The sequence below is a fragment of the Triplophysa rosa genome, linkage group LG6 (assembly GCF_024868665.1).
Source record: "Triplophysa rosa linkage group LG6, Trosa_1v2, whole genome shotgun sequence".
Lineage (NCBI taxonomy): Eukaryota > Metazoa > Chordata > Actinopteri > Cypriniformes > Nemacheilidae > Triplophysa > Triplophysa rosa.
This window is the reverse complement of record NC_079895.1, coordinates 2,638,867-2,656,491: the sequence shown is the minus strand read 5'-3', so window position 1 is coordinate 2,656,491 and position 17,625 is coordinate 2,638,867. Positions and strand designations below refer to the sequence as shown.

The following is a 17,625-nucleotide window of genomic DNA, read 5'->3' as shown; positions in this document are numbered from 1 at the left end:
CCTTTCATCGCTGAAAGATTTAGATGGAACGGAGCGCTTACAGGGGGACCTCGCAGAAGAGCTACAAACTTGCCAATATTGCCAAAACACATCGCCAGGTATCCAAAACCCTGTACATCTCATCCAAAATAAAAACAGCAGCAAACCACCAGAATGTGACGCAGGGAATACTCTCAGATCCAAAAATAATGGACACATACATAAATTCTTCTAAGTTGGTTCAACTTTTTTTTAAAAAAGTTAACTGGTTGCTTTAAAATGTTGAGTTAATTCAACTTAAAAATATGAGTCAACATAACGAGTTTGCATCAAATTCATTGAGTTAACTAATATTTTTAGAGCAACCAGGTAACTTTTTTATTTATTTGAACCAACAATTGTTGTAGCATACAAGCTAATTCATGAAGGTTAAACAGCAACTTATAAACAGCCTAACAAGCAATAACCTTTATAAACAAAATGCATTATTTATTGAGCATGACTGTTTTATATTACTGTTGTCCTAATGGAACAACCAGTGTAACATGGATTGTTGCTTGATTTAAGCAAAGCTAAGCTGTTAACATTGGCTAATAGTCTCTATATCCACTCGACCATGAGCATCTGTATTCAAAGTGAATCTGTTCGGCACGCGAGTAACGTTCTCAATAATCAGGATCCGACTAGTGATGCTGTTAGCATTTAAAACTGCTGTTTCAAGCACTATTAACGTAACCTTGAGCTTCTTTCTGCCCGCTGAGAGAACAGCACCACATTCAAACGGCACCGTGATATTTTTCATCACATGCAAATAACCAATAACTGCAGGGTGTGTTTGCATGTGCTGCTGTTTTCAAGGATGAAAGTTTTAAATGAATCAATCTTGACCTTCTGACGAGTCTCTGGACAGATGCATTCACAGCATGCCATCACTGTAATCGCATATAAACATTTACTGTAAGAGCAGACGAATCCCAACTGCTTCTTTATATCACTGAAGGCTTGTTCAGGCCATGTTTAAACCATGTTTTTATTTCAATGGCAGAATGAAGGAAGACATCTGTAAGCGCTTTCATCGGATGAGATATTACACTACATTCATTTGCTTTGCTTTACAACATAAGTTTGAGGGAATTTTGTTTCATCTCCAAGTGTCTCTAGGTGTATATTGTTTCAAATGTTTCGGGGGAAGAATTAGGGCAATGAAATCTCACGTGATTATGTGAGCAGGATGCTGTTGCAAACAGATCGAATGCATCAGATTCATTCACAGCTGAGGTTTAACCTCATTTCACGGATCTCTCGTGGCTTTACAGAATAATGTCACGCTGGTAGAAGGACGCTGGGCACTCTCGCGTCTTCGGTTCAGACAGCGTCACCCAAACGGGCTGAGCATTTCCAGAGAGAAAGAAAAGCAGAGCGAGAGACCAGCTTGTGAATCTCACGAGAGAAAACACATGCCAAGTCCTATTTCATCCCATCAAAAGAGAAAAAAATCATATATTAAATATTTAAGTTTGGATAAAATGTATAAATAATAATAATAAATTATTTATAAAAATATATTAAATTTTTATTTTATATATTAAATATAAGATGCTGTAATTTGCTCAAATAAAATGAAGCCTGTATCAGGACTATTAAGGTTTTTTGCTTTCAATTATGTTCTTTGGATAAAATTTACAATTTCATGCAACTTCTGATATACACTACAGTAAACCTTTTTTTCCATTAGAAACGTGTGACAAAAATCCTGTCACAATGCAAAAAACCTAGTAGTCCTAAAAATAGGCTTTTGTTTTTTATACGAACTAGAATTTAGCTTATTCTATTATTTTGAATACTTTTGTGTTAAATTGTGACACGGACATGTCTTTTTCTTCATTTCTACATATATGCAGGTACGTACAGTATACTGTATAGAAGGGGAAACACATGTAATCGATTGCACATCACAAAAATGTCCAAAAACGTTCATTGTCATCTATGACAAATAAAAATGTATGGCCATGACAGCAGTGTTTTTTACTGTATTAAATCAAATGTCATCCTACAGGTGTGCTATGAGAGTCACTGGTGCACCTGTCACTCTGTTGGGGTCTCAGATCAGATCCTGATCAAATGCAGAAACCTATCAACCTCATTACAATCCACCAAAACTATACACACAACTACCTCAAAATGTACGAGTTCAATATTTCATCATACAGGGATAAACAACCAAGGTGATGTGATTGCTCAAGATGGCGTTTAAAGGGGAGAGAAAAATGGAGTATGCTGTCATGAAAATTAATAGGTCCATTTAAAACACACAAACAGCCAGTTAAACTCTCAGAAATGCTGGTTTTCAAAACATGTCTTTTCAGCTGGCTCTTTAAATATGCTTCATTTGAACCTTTGGGTGCATTCATTAACAAATCTCAATGTTTCAACTTCATAACAAGAATAGTATTCTAATGATCTATTCGGAGAGGGCTTCGCATACACTACGTGCGAGTTCAGTTAAAAACATGACATCAAGAGGACCCTCAGGGTCAAAGGTAACTGCCCACTGTCCTCACAATGCTGTGGAAAGCTTTACATGTAAAACGTAAATAATAAATGCTATTGTTAAATATTCAGAGAACGCGTGTGCGTTTACTGTATCATACAGAGTGTCTAATAATGACACAATGAATTGTCTTTACACAGAACTCAATGAAATCCAAACTTTGACACAAAACGCAAAAGTAGTATGGCTGAAGGTTGCGCAAACATGAAACGCTTTGGTGGTTTTGTTTCCTGTCCACAGAAAGCAATAAGTGTTTTCTCTCATAACTGTTTACAACAACAAACAGAGATACTCTGAAGCGTCACACCACAGACATCAAACAGCAGAGCTCGCGCACAAACAAACGCGTCGCGTTACAGAACATCTGCGCTGAAATGAATCAAACTCACCTTCAGCTTCACTCTAAATAATGTTTCTCATCCAGCGAGTTCATGAATGATAACCGATTAAATCCGATCCAATGAGTCCGACAGCTTTAGTGAGAGATGATACACGTCGATGAGCTGATCTGTGTGCGCGTGAATCTGTTAGTAAGACTGAAGTCTCTCTCTCTCTCTCACCTTCTGCGTGTGTGTGTGCGTAAATCCGTTAATACGACTGAATCTCTCTCTCTCAATGAAAAGTAGGCTGTGGAAACATTGCTCAGGTTAGTGTGGTAAAGGGTAAATTGATTGGTGCATGTTTCTGTATTTTGTTTTATTTGTTTATTTATGGAGGAATTAGTCTGATTGCATTATTTAGGGGGGTTATGCAATGGCTGTGTGTTGAAAATCAATCTCTCTTTCTTTCTGTCTGTCGGTCTTTGTAGGTACTGGTTGGTGTGTAAAGGTGTGTCTATTGCAGGGACCAGGTAGTAAAACCTGACATCCACCTGCACTGGAAATTGATTATTAAACCTACAAATGCACATTTGAAAATGTTAAAATGCCTAAATGTATCTGTGAGGTTTAGGTTTGGGGGTGTGGTCAGGGCGGGGATAGAAAATTAACATTAGGTCATTATAAAAAACAATAGAAGTCTATGGTAAGTCCCCACAAAGATGCCAAAAAAACATTCGTGTGTTTATATATTGTGAGGACCAAATGCCTCCACAATGATGGGGACCGGCACGTGATACCCACATTTCAATTCGTTTGTTAAACACACTACACGATGATTATTTGAAAACGTAAACGCAGGAAGGTTTCTGTGATGATTAGGTTTAGAGATGAAATGAGGTTACCCAACAAACAAGTGAATTCATAAAATTGTGTCATAGTATTTTTACAAAACACTAAACATTAGGCTCCTTAAAACCAGGTAAGTACATAAATCCACAGGGCTTGTGATTTCACTCTCTGCTCGTGTGTAGGAGACCAATATACTGACAAAGTCACTCCTGAATTAAAGATGTGAAAAATACCCTTATTCAGCTTCCAGAATTTAAAACAGGTTAGCTTGGCCGTTGACAGTCCTGAGAGCACATTGATTTTTACCCTCATATTCCTTTCACGAGCTGGTCTGTTTCTGCACCGCCGTTCAGATGGCGCATGGGACCAGCCTGTTTCTTTCATCAAACGCATTTGTCACCCACAGCAGTGAGATGCTGTGATTTTAATTGTATCGGGGAATCTTGATTGGGAAAAGCAGAGGGGGCAGAGCTCAAAGCAAATTCATTACCGCAGAGCCCGAGCTCTCGTCTGCATGCCGTGAAAATGTCAAGCTCACCTCGGTCATTTGTAAAGTAATAAACGCAAGCACAATGATGGCAAAGCTCGGCAGCGCTATACGGGGGGAGGGTAAATCTGCCCGTCTCCTTAAAAAGGAATTTAAAAAGAGTCTTGATTAGAAAGTATAATGAGGCCGTGAAGAACAGTGCAGAGGCTGATGGAAAACAAATTAATGCTGCCATTTCGTTTTAATTGCTATTTTTGCACATTAGTCCGCAGTGCATCCTGAGTAATGCTTGTCATTATCGTCCACAGGGCTCAGCTCAGAGTTATTGATTTTTACAAGACACATCAAGGGAATGCAGAGAGGAATCATTTTTTCCCTCAGTAAACACAAGAACCTTCTAGCACTTACACAAAAACGACAGAAGAAGACTAAAGGAAACATTTGATAGATGGAGTTCCGATCCTAGACGTCTGGGGGGCCCTAAGCAAACCTGTGAGGGGCCCTTGTACTAATAGTTAAAATGACATATAAACAACTGTAAACTATAAGAACTAAAAAAATACATCAATTAACACACTTAAACAAACGAAGACTAAAAGACAAAAAACAAAATGACTATAAACGATTAAGTATAAAATTTAATTTTGATTGACATGTAAATAATTCTTAACCTAAAGTAACGCGTGGCTCTGGAACCATCTAGCTTTCAAAAAACGAAACACTATAAAGCATGATAAATACAGTTTGCTCAAGAAAGCGAAGCATACAAAAACGCATCAATATGGCACAAACTGAAAAAATCATATTACGAAGTACAGTGGACAAATACAAAATGTGTAAATCTGTAAGCTACTTGTTTTTAAGTAATTCATTGCATAATTTGGTAAAACTAAAAAAGACTTTAAAATTGATATCAGCGTATCATGTCATAACCTGCCGGCCACTGCATGATATCCGAGTATGTAATTAAGTAAATGAAGTATTAAAAAGACATTTCGAAATAATTCCTCTAAAGTTGAATCTGCAAGTTATAAAACTAGCATCTTGTTTACAATAGTGTTTTTGATTCGGTACTCAAGGGGGCCCCCTGGTGTTGCAGGGCCCTATGCAATTTGCCTAGTCTGCGTATAGGAAGGATCGGCTCTGGACAGATGAGTCGTTTTCTGTTCTGTGGATACGTTTCGAACTCCGTGACTTCGCAGAAACAATGAAAAGAAAGATTCTGGTCAAGCTCAGGCCTTTTTTTATAATGGGACGAAGTTAAACACACAATGGAGGCATTTGTTATCTGTAATGATTTACATTAAGGTATCTCTGGTTTTGTCTCTCTGGTTAAATGTTCTCTTAATCAGGCGAATTGCTCTTTTAATGCTGATGAAACCAACAGAGGAATTCATTACTGTCAGATACAGTGCATCGAGATGGAGACATGGAAAATGTATTCAAACATTCAGACGATTCATCTCTCAATGGAGGTTTTGTGTTTGTAGTTTTAAATAATGAATGGCCTTTTAATTCATTGCACAATTTACATGTGCATATTAATAAATAATGCATTTGACCGAATGGAAAGGAGTGTTCAATGAGAGAATCTGATTTTGTGTGTCACCTGTTAATGTTGACTAAAATGGCGTTAAAAAACATTATTTTTATGCATGAAAATATTGAGCAAAAGTGTCAACTGTTTCTATGTCAAGTCACTACTTTTCTTTTCATCTTTTTAATGAAACACGATATAGATAGAAATTACAATACTTTCATCATTTACATAATCACACATTTCAATACATATAGAACCATGTGAACAGATCAATGGCTTTTTGGTGCTGTTTTGGTGCAGACACATTTCTTTGATTTATTCATCAAATATCAACACACACAGAAAACTCTGAGAACGAGGACAGTTATTGAGAGCAAAAATCTGGTTCGTGTGGAGATATTAAAGTGTTATCACATGACACCAGAAAACCTCTCCGCTTCTCTCATTACACATTAAGATGCAGGAGCAATATTCCATTAAAAAACACATACCGTCCAGTATGTAGACACAGCGTGTTGATGTGACATGATGAATGAATATGAATCACAGGACGTGAATTACCCAGAATTCTCTTGGGACAGTGTTGTAGTAGCTGCATCTTCTGAGGCTCTGTTAATTGGGAATCAGAGATGAAGATCACGCAGGAAACAGTGAAGCACAAGCAGAACACTAAAGGAAAATGAAGCTCTATTGTTAAACAATAATGAGTTTGACTAACTAAAGAAATGGAAAGGAACAGAAAAAAGCATACAACCAATTAACTGTTTATAATGTCTGGAGATTTCAATGTTTCCTGCATGATGGATGTTCTTGTCCCTCTGAAGGACCGGTAAATTTAATACAAACCCTGAGAGAATATCCATATGCTTCATAAAAGGTGTTTCATAAATCAATAAGCTGCAGGAATCTGTTTCATACTGTGATATTACTACATGTGAGACTATATATGTGTGTGTGTGTGTGTGCAATAATTGAAATGAATGAAAATACAATGTGTAAAACATGTTAAATAAATAGTTCAATTTATCCTTTTTTTATTTTTTTTATTTTAACAAATATAAATGTAATATTATGGTGGATGCCTTTCAGTTCTATGAATAATGTAAAAACTGTGCTATTAAACACCCAGTTAGAATGATATTGATACTTACCCTTTTGAATCAAACATAAACGGCAATACACTGAAAAATACAAAGCAAATGCTTAAATTTTTCATTTTGCAATTCCTTGCATGTGATTAATTAACCGTGTATTATATATTTTTTCAAATATATAAAATGATTTATTATGTTGACAGTTAAAACACAGGAAAATATATTTTCTGTGTGTAAGGGTTACATACTTACCAACTGAAAGCTCATGGAAGAGGTCTGTCTTGAATGGTTGATGTGTAAAAATGAATGTCTCTGCGTAGGAAACAAACCAGAGTTTTACTTTCAGATGCAAACACAAAGACGACACAAAAACGTCAAGTAGATTTTTTTTAGAATTCTTGTACATTTTTGCTTTTTTGTACGTTTATTTTTGTGTACATAGCAGTGATGATTAAAGTATTCTGTCTTGTCCGTGGAGAAACAATCAAGAAAGTTTTTTCATTGTATTCCTGACAAAGCACTTTGAGTTCGGCCGTGATCTTTTCATGAGTCACAGCGTTCTCTAGTGGTCAGCAGTGGCATCTCCAGGACATTTTTATCAGGGTGGTCAGATGGGGACGGTGAATGATTGATGGATGGCACATCAATAAGAGTGTAGCACAGCTGAAACTGTATAGCAGCAAGTTGATGAGAAAATTTGGCATACAAATGTAAAATTCCAAAACTTGCATGAATGGCATAGAATAAAAAAATCGGTAGCACTTTACAATACGGTTCTATTTGTTGACAATTAGTTAATGCATTAGCTAACATGAACTAACAATGAACTTTTCTTCTACAGCATTTATTAATCTTAGTTCATGTTAATTTCAGTATTTACTAATACATGTTTAAAATCCAAAGTTGTATCTGTTAACATTAGTTAATGCACCATGAACTAACATGAATAATTGTATAATTAATAACATTAACAAGGATTAATAAATGCTGGAAAAACTATTGTTCATTGTTAGTTAATGCATTTACTATTATTAACAAATATCTTATAAAAACCGTATTGTAAAGTGTTACCAAAGAAATCTAAGTAAAATATATAATAAATATATAATAATATCCTAGTGGGCAGTGCTCCGACATGTGGCGCGGTTGCGCATCGGGCGACGCTGGTTCGATTCCCGTCTCGTGGTCCTTTCCCGAACCCACCCCCTCCTCTCTCCCACTTCTCTTACTGTCCTCTCTATCAATAAGCTGTACAATTAAAGGCAAAACGCCAAAAACAAATCTTTAAAAAAAAATATGGACCAGGCAAAGCAGCCTGAGATGCATTGGGAAATTGACATTTTGAGGGTAGAACAATGACAGCGATCTATAAAAAGCTCAGCGGATAATGAATCTGTCCTCAATTAGCTGTTCCACTTCATCATCTGTCTGTCACTACACATGAAACACAAAGATTCAATAGGAAGAAACAGAACGTGATGAACATCTTCTCGTTGGTTCTAGAACACACAAGTCTTTATTCAGTCTTTATTAGTTTTAAAATGATCATTTTTATTAGCTTATCCCTCTAAGAAATGGCTTGTCGTTCATATATGGAAAAATAAAGATTTATTTAATGTTTACAGAATTTCATTAATAGATACAGAACACTATTGGTGGCAGATCCAAACTTTCAACAACAAAAACGTGCTTGGCAATCAAAACGCACAGCATTCATTATGAAGTGCTAACAGATACAATTTATCATGTTATATTTTCTGCTAAGAAAACTATTGAGACAGACAGAAAATGATTTGACTGTACAAGATAAATCTACTGTGAACAAACCTCCCATTTTAATTTCGTAACATATTTGGCACTCGCAACATAAACATGAGGCATTAAAGCTCAGTTAGTTCTGCAGCAGAGGAGAAATATTATTGGCTGTAATAATGTTCCTCATCCTTGTAGAAGCTTGACAGATGTGGCCTTTCTATACTATTATTGTATGGAAAATGTACAAGTTATTAGAAAACTGCCATGAGAATAATAGTACAACAGTATGTAAGTTTAAAATGACATCAGAATGACAAAATAACGGCAGCCTTTTTATTTTTAATAAACTATTCTTTACAGTAATAGGGACTAATTCCTCTAGTGTTATCGGATGACTTGACAGGTTTTGTCTAATCCGACTGTAGACAGTGTTTTTCTTTGTAGGACATAGCTGTGGAGCTCCCAGTGAAGGTGAAAAAGATCATAATCTTTCATACAGTCCTGCTGTGTCTTCTAACCTGGGCATGGCTATAAACAGAGATTTGAGCTCTTAAGGGATATCTTCGATTTCTTCGGCTTCCACTAAGCAGGTCTGATCAGCGGACGGAGATCCGAAGGGGGGGTGATACTCGGTGAGGTTGAGGATGGATGAGCCCGGGTTGTGCCTCTGCTGTAGAAACCAAACCACGGCAGAGACCACGAGAATCAACACCACACTGATGATGACCAGAGTTGAGAGGAGAGGACTACTCTCTACACAGCAGAAAGAGAGAAAACAAAACTGTGCTTAAAATTAAACACTGAAAATGTTTTTTTTTATCTTTCAGAATGTGTTAGCATTAAGGATATCTATAAACTAGTGTGCACCAAAAACAGCGACAAAAATCACATTTAGATAAAACAAATTCAAAAAAGTCCACCAATACATGTCAACAATCTTTATGACATCATTCTGCACTTTAGCTTCTTATTAAATTCCAGGCAGTAAGGTAAATTAAACACTACTGGGTATTTTAAAAGGGGAGGAGCCACGGTCACGATTATTTAATCGTCTCATCGCGATTGTTTGACCTCATCGTGCTGGTTTCAGATTATCGCAATTATTGCACATCTCTATAGAAGACACAAGGGGGAGCTGCAGTGCATCTGCATATTGCATATTTTAGTGTATATATTGTAACTTAAGTATGATAATACTGGTAAAATGTTCCAATAATCACTTAAAAAAAACCTTTAAAGCACATACCATAAAAAACTGTAGTACAATTTAATATTATTTAAAATAATCTCAATGTGAAAAACCAGCCTACCAAAATTTCATTAACATAGTAAAATTGTATTGTAGTCTTGCAAGTGAGAAAAGCTATTCTATGACTGATAGCATATTAATGGTGGCTTCAATTCACTCCTGATTGAACTCGTTTTACACGTATTTGGCGGCTGTATTATTGACATGTAAAAGCTTAGACCTTAAATATATGATGACCACATTTTTTAACAGAAAGTAAAACATAGGCTTATGTTCATAACAATATGGTCATTTCAAAGCCGAATCAAAAATGTATGAGAATTAAATGTCAAAGCCCTAAAACAGACAATTAATAGTCATAATCGTCAAAACCCTAAAACAGACAATAAATCGTCATAATCGCATCAGTGGATCTTTAAATGTCATCAATATTACAAAGTGATGCCATATCAATGAATTTGATTGGTTTTTGACATAAACACCACAAGAGACGACAAGAGCAGTGTTGTAAGTACTTACTTGGTGTGCTTGTCCAGGCGGCCTCTGAAAAACAAAAGAGCGAAAAACTTTGAAACTTTAGAAAGCGTTGCTTCTTAAAACACAACTAGGATTTATAGAATCGCATTTCTGCCAGGTCCTAATATTATTGGTAGATCTCAAGGAACACACAAGATCTATAAAAGTATGAGGTTTTATTACTAAGCTTTTATTCATTTGGCCATTTGGCAACAACTCTCAGTTTGGAAAATATAGCATTAACAGAAATACAAAAAACAATTTCAGATTGTGAATATGAATGTATTGTATGAAAAATGAAAAATCTATGTGTATGAGCATTGAACCTGAAAGATAATCTTACTCGTCTGACACACGACGCCATTCTCTGGCTCATCTGAGCAGCTGATATTTTCCCATTTTCCCGTGCTGGAGTGAAGAGCAACACACGTGTCCATGAGAGGAAGATCCATGTCATCTGAACCTCCAGCTTCCCAGTTTTTATACAGCAAAACACTGTCATCGTCATTCCACCTGAACACATCATCTACAGAAGATCAAGAAAGAGAATAAGGGAATGTTCTGCTTGTAACAAAACATGTTACAAACAAACAACAAAAAAAGAAAATATAGTGAAAACGCAGAATTAGCACCATTAGCATGTGACAGTCCTGTAAATGAACCCTAAGCATTCTCACACTCCTCATTTCTGAGCCCTGATTCACATCAAAGTTCACATTGTCTCCTGCTTCATTCTTCAGCGAGTCTTTCATCACGCAGCCAAAATAATCAGGTCTGATGCAAACATGTGGCGTGTAGAAGACCTTTCTGTAGTTTTCAAGGATCAGTGTGTTGTGTTGTTTCAATCTATAACCCCTTACGATCGGCCTCTAAAAAACAGGATTTCCGTGTGTTGTGAGGAGACGTGTGAAAATCGAGCTATGGGAAAACAGTTGGAAAGTTCATGTGCGGCCGTGTGTACAATATGACCATCTTTAAACAATAACATACTGAGCGACCATGTTGATATACTCAATTCAAATGGTTTTAACATTTAAAACCAAGCAATATATAGAAGAACATTCAAACTGTCAACTAATAAGACTGACTAGGCAACAGTCTGGTAAACAAGCCAAGGCCCCTGCCTCCAACAGATTAGTCACGTTCAGCTACATTCCAGAGAACAAAAACTGAACCAAATCCAATAATGTTCTTAACCGTCTACAGGTCACATTGGTGTTTGTCATTGAGAAAAATATATGACATCTTATGGAGCATTTGACGTCTCTACAAACGAGTTATTTTTGCAGTTCCTCTTTGGATCACTACAGACACAGAATAGATGCCCATACAGATGTCCAGACAGCTGTTCCGGTCTATGGAAAATCCACTTGACACAAATCTATTTAGTGGTAGACTCTGCACACGCATGCGTTGGAATGATAAACAAACTCACCGTCGCTGTCATAGTGCATTCCAAGCCAAATATTTACATTGCCCTTCCACACATTAGGGCTGTAATTGACAATGTAGTCATTTTCCTGAGCACTTTTAACCGTCAAGAGATCTAAAAACAAAAGTTAATGGGGTGTTAGATTGGCCACGCTGTCGTGTACAGTAAAATATTTCTATAGCCTATAATTTTGTGTTCTATACACCAGGAATAATTTACCATATCCTCCGCACACGAGCTTTGCAGCGTCAAAAGAATAGGTTTTGGCCACGTCCTCTGCTCCATGCACAAAGTGATAACAGTTCACACCAAATGGCAGCCATGTGCGCCCATCTGCTGGACAGTCTGTGTAGATATGACTGTATTAGATAACATCTCAAAAGATTTTGGTAAACAACACTGATGAAACTTGTTCAAAGACATTACAGACCTGAAAAAACATCAGTTATTGGTATTACAATCACATTGTGGATTCAACCCTTTCTTAAGGTTAAAGGGATACGTCACCCAACTACTATGGTAGTCAATGGGGGGCGAAATCTGTTTGGTTATAAGCATTCTTCCAAATATCTTTCTCTGTGATCATAAGAAGAAAGACATTTATACAGATTTGGAACAACTGGAAGGTGAGTAAATGATGACAGAATTTTCAATTTTGCGTGAAGTATCCCTTTAAGGATTAAACACATTTTAACAATTCATTTTTGAAATATTTTAAAGCAGAGCATAACCACAAAATGTATATTTTACACTATTTCAGTAGTGAGTATAAGGTTAGTACCATGGTAAATCTAAGATTTAGGGCTAGTACGTGCTTCTTGTGGGGAATAAAAAGCGAAAGATTACAGTTTTTCTCGATTGCTTAAACACATTTCTTGAAATTATGCCTCGTATTCTCAAAACAGTAAGTACAAATCCAAAACATCTCACCCAATTCCCCAAACATCCCATTTTCAGTTCAAAATGAAGCTCTCTTCTCAAAACCATTCAACCTTGCTGAAAAACCAAACTTTTCCCCCAGATATGACACACAAGCCCTCAAAAACACCCCCACTACAACATAGTCTTAGACACAGGTGAGATCAATTCAAAACACCCTTACTAAAATCTCTTATTGGGATTCAAGAATAATTTGACAGCTTAGAATATACAACATAAAAGAGTGCAGATAGAGCAAAATGCAAGAATGAGCTTTAGGAAAAAATAAAAAATTACACTACTGTAAAGTAGATGAAAATGATCTTACAAGACAAGAAAAGTTCAAAAACCAAAGAACAATATGAACTGGTCATGCAACACAATACAGTACACAACTGCACAAATTACATTTACATTCAGACATTTAGCAGATGCTTTTATCCAAAGCGACTTACAGAGAAGATAAAGGAAACAATACAGTAAAGCGATTTGTCAATAGGAGGCATTGTAAAAAATATGGCATCCTCTGCACCTTTGGCCCAATTTGGTAAAAGTATACTATTTTCTGCAAAAATACAGAACAGGTAAAAAGGCTACAAATGCACATTTGTAAACTTGACAATCACAAATTTGAGGGTGTACCCGTGCTACAGTTTACTGGATACAGAATAGTGAAATTTCTCTCATATAAAGTGTGTACTGTGATTATACTGTATGTTTACAGTAAGTAGTATAAAGCCCGGTAGATGATTCTAGGATGCACAATTACCTGTGCTCCTATTAATATTATCCTGAGATTCTGATTGGTGTGTCATCAGTTTTGCTACTGAATGTTTACTGATGGACAAATGTGTGCTATTTGAATTTACATCTTGACACTTCAGTTCATTATATTGTGTGTTTGTGTTTTCTGAATGAGAACATGGTTTTAAACCTTTGCAAAATGAGGCTGTTTTTGTGTGGGGTTTGTACAAGTTTGTGTATTGTTCTGAGAATGTGTTTATAGTTGTCAGAAAATGGTGAATTGTTTCATGAATTGTGTGTTAGCAATCGAGAAAAACTGTAACGTCGCAACTTCCTCTTTGATGTACGGCTGAAGTGGACCAGTATTTACCAGTCTATCGAACCCACTAAAGCTCGTGACAGGCAGCAGCACGTCACTTGAACTTGACTTTCAAACTTTCAAACACAATGTAGCTACAACAAATGTAACAAACAAGCTGTAAGTGTAACAAACTGTAACAAATAAGCTGTAACTGTAACAAACTGTAGTTGTGACAGTAGTGCTACAAATAAGTGCATGAATAAATTCACCCCTACTCCTAGTTCACTTACGCATTTACAACGCTGTTCGCATCGCCATTAAAACCAACTTAAGGATAGTCACGAGATTCGCGTTTCTCTCTTGACAAATGAAAAAATTACAAATGTAAAGTGTGACAAAAGTCACCGAACTCACCAGCATTTTCCTGTCCTCGCGTTAAATGAGAGGTTAAGAAAAGAAGAACGATGTTAAACAACGCATAGGAATGGCAATCCCTGTACGACACCATGTTTTCAGTGCAGTCCGAATATCATGGCTGCGTCACACGCGCGCGCACCCACACAAACAAAACACAACCAACCCTGATTTATGAGCATTACAAATAGTGAGGGTCACTTCAAATGTCCTCACAACTCTGTGTCTCCTAATCCTACTGGAAAAAAACAACTGAAACCATCAGAGAAATTCTATTGAATTTAATGATTAACTGTAACTGTAATGTTCTCTGTGGATCTCTACTGGTAATGTGTAGGGTTCTGGGGATGGGAACCAGAAGTGGGAAACAGCTGTATTATTATAGTATTTGTAATGGAAACCACTAGAATTATATACTTTTGTTCAGCAGATATGCCTCATAAACATTTTTAAACGTTGGTCCTTACAAGAGCAAAAATTGCAAGTAAGCTACATATAAAACTACAGCCCGTGCCTTGATTTGCAGTAAATGATTACACATAATAGATTCATGATAATGATTAGTCACAACAAAATAAGTTTTACTTCTGAAAACTAAACAAGACATGTGACGGAGAGTCTTATAACTATTAGTCTTGAGTCTGGCATATATTTAACTTGATTGGAGGAAATTTAAATCACATTGGAATTCATATACGTGACCAGCGACCCGTGTCTTGATATTATAATCCATGGCCGTTAGGTGGCGCAATGCTGGAGGTAAAGATCAGACGTTGACGTTTAGCAGCACCTGCTGGTAGATGCTGGAACTACACCATCTGATCCTTTCTGATTATATTTCTAGTAAAACTATGGTAATACAAATGGTAATCAATGCATCAAAACATGGTTAAATTGTTTTACAATAACAAAACCAAGGTCAATCTTAGTAAAAGCATAGCATTGTTAAGAATTACCTTTAAAAACTAAACATCTTAAGACATAGAATACAAAATGCAAATAATATGAATGATATTAGATATTTCAATTAAAAAATATGTTCATAAGTCATTGTCATATTTAACACAGAATAAAGAAGCACCACAATGAGTAATAATGTGTATTTTATGTTGTTTGGTAAACATTGCTACCTTACGTGCTATTGTCAGTATTAACACAGTTCTTTATAAAGTAATAAATGTAATGCAGTATCAAACAGCCTTTTTAATTATTAGAAAAATTTAATCTCAGTTTAGAAAAAACATTGGCAGTTTTGAGATGTAACTGTTACACGAAGATTTACATGTGATATGACCACTCTTCTCCAAACAGGAATGCTGGTAATATTACTGAAATGCTTACTAACAGCACAATATTCAGTAACAGTAAATAACGTTTATATTAAAACAAAGAACCAGAGTAACACGGAATGTACAATTGCTTGTATTATCGTAAAACTGAACAATTTCCAGGTATCCCGGAATAGAACTGGACCCAACACTCAGTCCAGGGCACCTCAGAGGCGCAAGGGGGGCATGGGCATGGTCACGTCCCGGAAGAACCGATGAACCAGGGCGTTTTTGGCAGAGATCCTCTTGTTGGGATCATAGTTCAGCATTTGGCCAAGGAGGTCTCTGCCGTCCTCATCCAGGGGTGGCACCACTTTAGACAGCTCCTGCCGTGCCCACTTCGGAAAGGAGGGTTTGTAGTCTGGCATCGTGGTGACCCCGGGCCACACAGACTCGTCTGGGGTGCCCAAGGTCCGGAAAATCCTGAAGAGCTGGTCTATTTCAGAATCCCCGGGAAACAATGCCCTTCTGGTGATCATTTCGGCAAAGATACAGCCCAGACTCCATATGTCAACCGCCGTGGAGTAATATTTACATCCCAGGAGGATCTCCGGAGCCCTGTACCACAAAGTCACCACCTCGTGCGTGTAAGTGCGCACTGGCACCCCAAACGCCCTCGCCAGCCCGAAGTCAGCCAGTTTGATCTCGCCCTGGGCGTTGATGAGCAGATTTTGAGGTTTGAGGTCCCTGTGGAGAACCCGATGAGAGTGACAGAAAGCCAAGCCTTGGAGCAACTGGAACAGGTAGCTCTTCACGAGCGCGAGGGATATGCCGGTGACGGAGGAGTCCATGAACCTCTTCAGGTCCTGGTGGAGGAACTCAAACACCAGGTAAAGTTTGTTTTCTGTGTGGATCACGTCGCGCAGCTTGACTATGTTGGGATGGTTGAGCTCCTTCAGCAGGGAAATCTCACGGATGGCGGTGCTCGGGACGCCTTCGGTCTCCGTGTCCAGTCTGATCTTCTTCAGCGCGACGGTCTCTCCGGTGATCTTGTTCTTGGCTTTATAAACCACCCCGTACGTTCCCTCGCCGATTTTCTCCACTTTCTGAAAAGATTCCATGTCAAACTTCTTATTCTAGTTAAAACAACGCGCACGACGCCTGTGCGTATTTTCAGTAGCACTCAGAAACATTAAAAACGTTGAGCAAATCGATAAAATGACAGGCGGATCGAGCTCATATCACAACAACGAACTGTCCCGCCAATTCTCCTTACGACGTCTGAGAGGACGTCATCTTTCTGCGGCGGTGCCGCGAGTCACGTGACGACTGCCGCCAGGATGACGGTTTTGACTAGAAGGGATACAGCTACATCCACTGGCATGCGCAATTCAATACTGCATAATTTTGGTCACGCTGAAAACAGATGATTCATATTTCTTTATTATTATAAGGTTAGGTTTAGGGTTGTGGTAGGTGTAAGCGTTAGCTAATGTAATTTATTGTAATTATATGGCGAGATTTTTCACCACTTCCGGCTGTAGCTGTATCCCTTCTAGCAACAGGATGACGCTGCTTTCTTTTTGACCACGCACAGATGTAATAAAAGCCTTCACGCATAATCATTTATTTTGCCCAAGTTACATTTTAAGCGTTGATTAGCAAAAACAGATAACTCCGTTTTTAAAAGATTTCAAAAATTATGTTTTTATTATGTGATCGTGTTTTTATAGTTTTATTGGGTCAAGTTAAAAAAAGTTTTTGCGAATGAACTTGCGAATGAATAAATTTTTTAAGAGAACTTAAAACATACTATTTACAAATAAAAGTTTAGATTTTGTGTTAATTTTGTATAAGCGGATGCTAAAATATTTATTATTTGATTGTGATAAAAAGTGTGTGTGGCACTATAGCATGTGCCGTTTATTTAAGAAAATCCAAAATAGCATTTGCGCAGAGGTTGACAAAAAGTATAAAAACTATTTCTCATTAACCCTTATCTAAATAATAATAACAATCAAATATTCGTTTTATAAGCTCTAATATTCAAATTCAGTAGCCTATTATTGAGAAAACAATTCGTTTTATTTTATTTGCAACATTATTTTCAAACAATGAGAAGGTAATTAGAAACATTTTTATTACAAATATTTGTAGTTGTTATTTATTTACTTCTTATTTATGTTAATCACAATTCATTTTATATTA

The 17,625-nt window shown here is 37.0% G+C and overlaps 3 protein-coding genes across 7 annotated transcripts in view; all 3 read right to left on the bottom strand.

The window, feature by feature from the left end:
• Positions 1–3,074, bottom strand: part of LOC130555835 (bromodomain adjacent to zinc finger domain protein 2B) — a 36,865-nt gene extending 33,791 nt beyond the window's left edge. For all 5 annotated transcript variants that reach the window (XM_057336335.1, XM_057336334.1, XM_057336336.1 and 2 more), the window contains exon 1: positions 2,920–3,074. The gene's annotated coding sequence lies outside the window, so the exon portion shown is untranslated. The remainder of the gene's footprint in view (positions 1–2,919) is intronic.
• A 5,337-nt stretch (positions 3,075–8,411) lies between these two features.
• On the bottom strand, positions 8,412–14,282 carry cd302 (CD302 molecule). Its single transcript, XM_057336686.1, has 6 exons — positions 14,150–14,282; positions 11,992–12,117; positions 11,776–11,886; positions 10,684–10,866; positions 10,344–10,367; positions 8,412–9,328 (listed from the first exon to the last, which is right to left on the bottom strand). Exons 1-6 carry the CDS (start codon positions 14,241–14,243, stop codon positions 9,126–9,128), a joined length of 741 nt encoding a protein of 246 aa, XP_057192669.1. The 5' UTR covers positions 14,244–14,282; the 3' UTR covers positions 8,412–9,125.
• Positions 14,283–15,187: 905 nt separating this feature from the next.
• cdk2 (cyclin dependent kinase 2) lies at positions 15,188–16,699 on the bottom strand. Its single transcript, XM_057336685.1, has one exon. The coding sequence runs from the start codon at positions 16,536–16,538 to the stop codon at positions 15,645–15,647; it is 894 nt and encodes a 297-aa protein (XP_057192668.1). The 5' UTR covers positions 16,539–16,699; the 3' UTR covers positions 15,188–15,644.
• Positions 16,700–17,625: the final 926 nt, after the last annotated feature.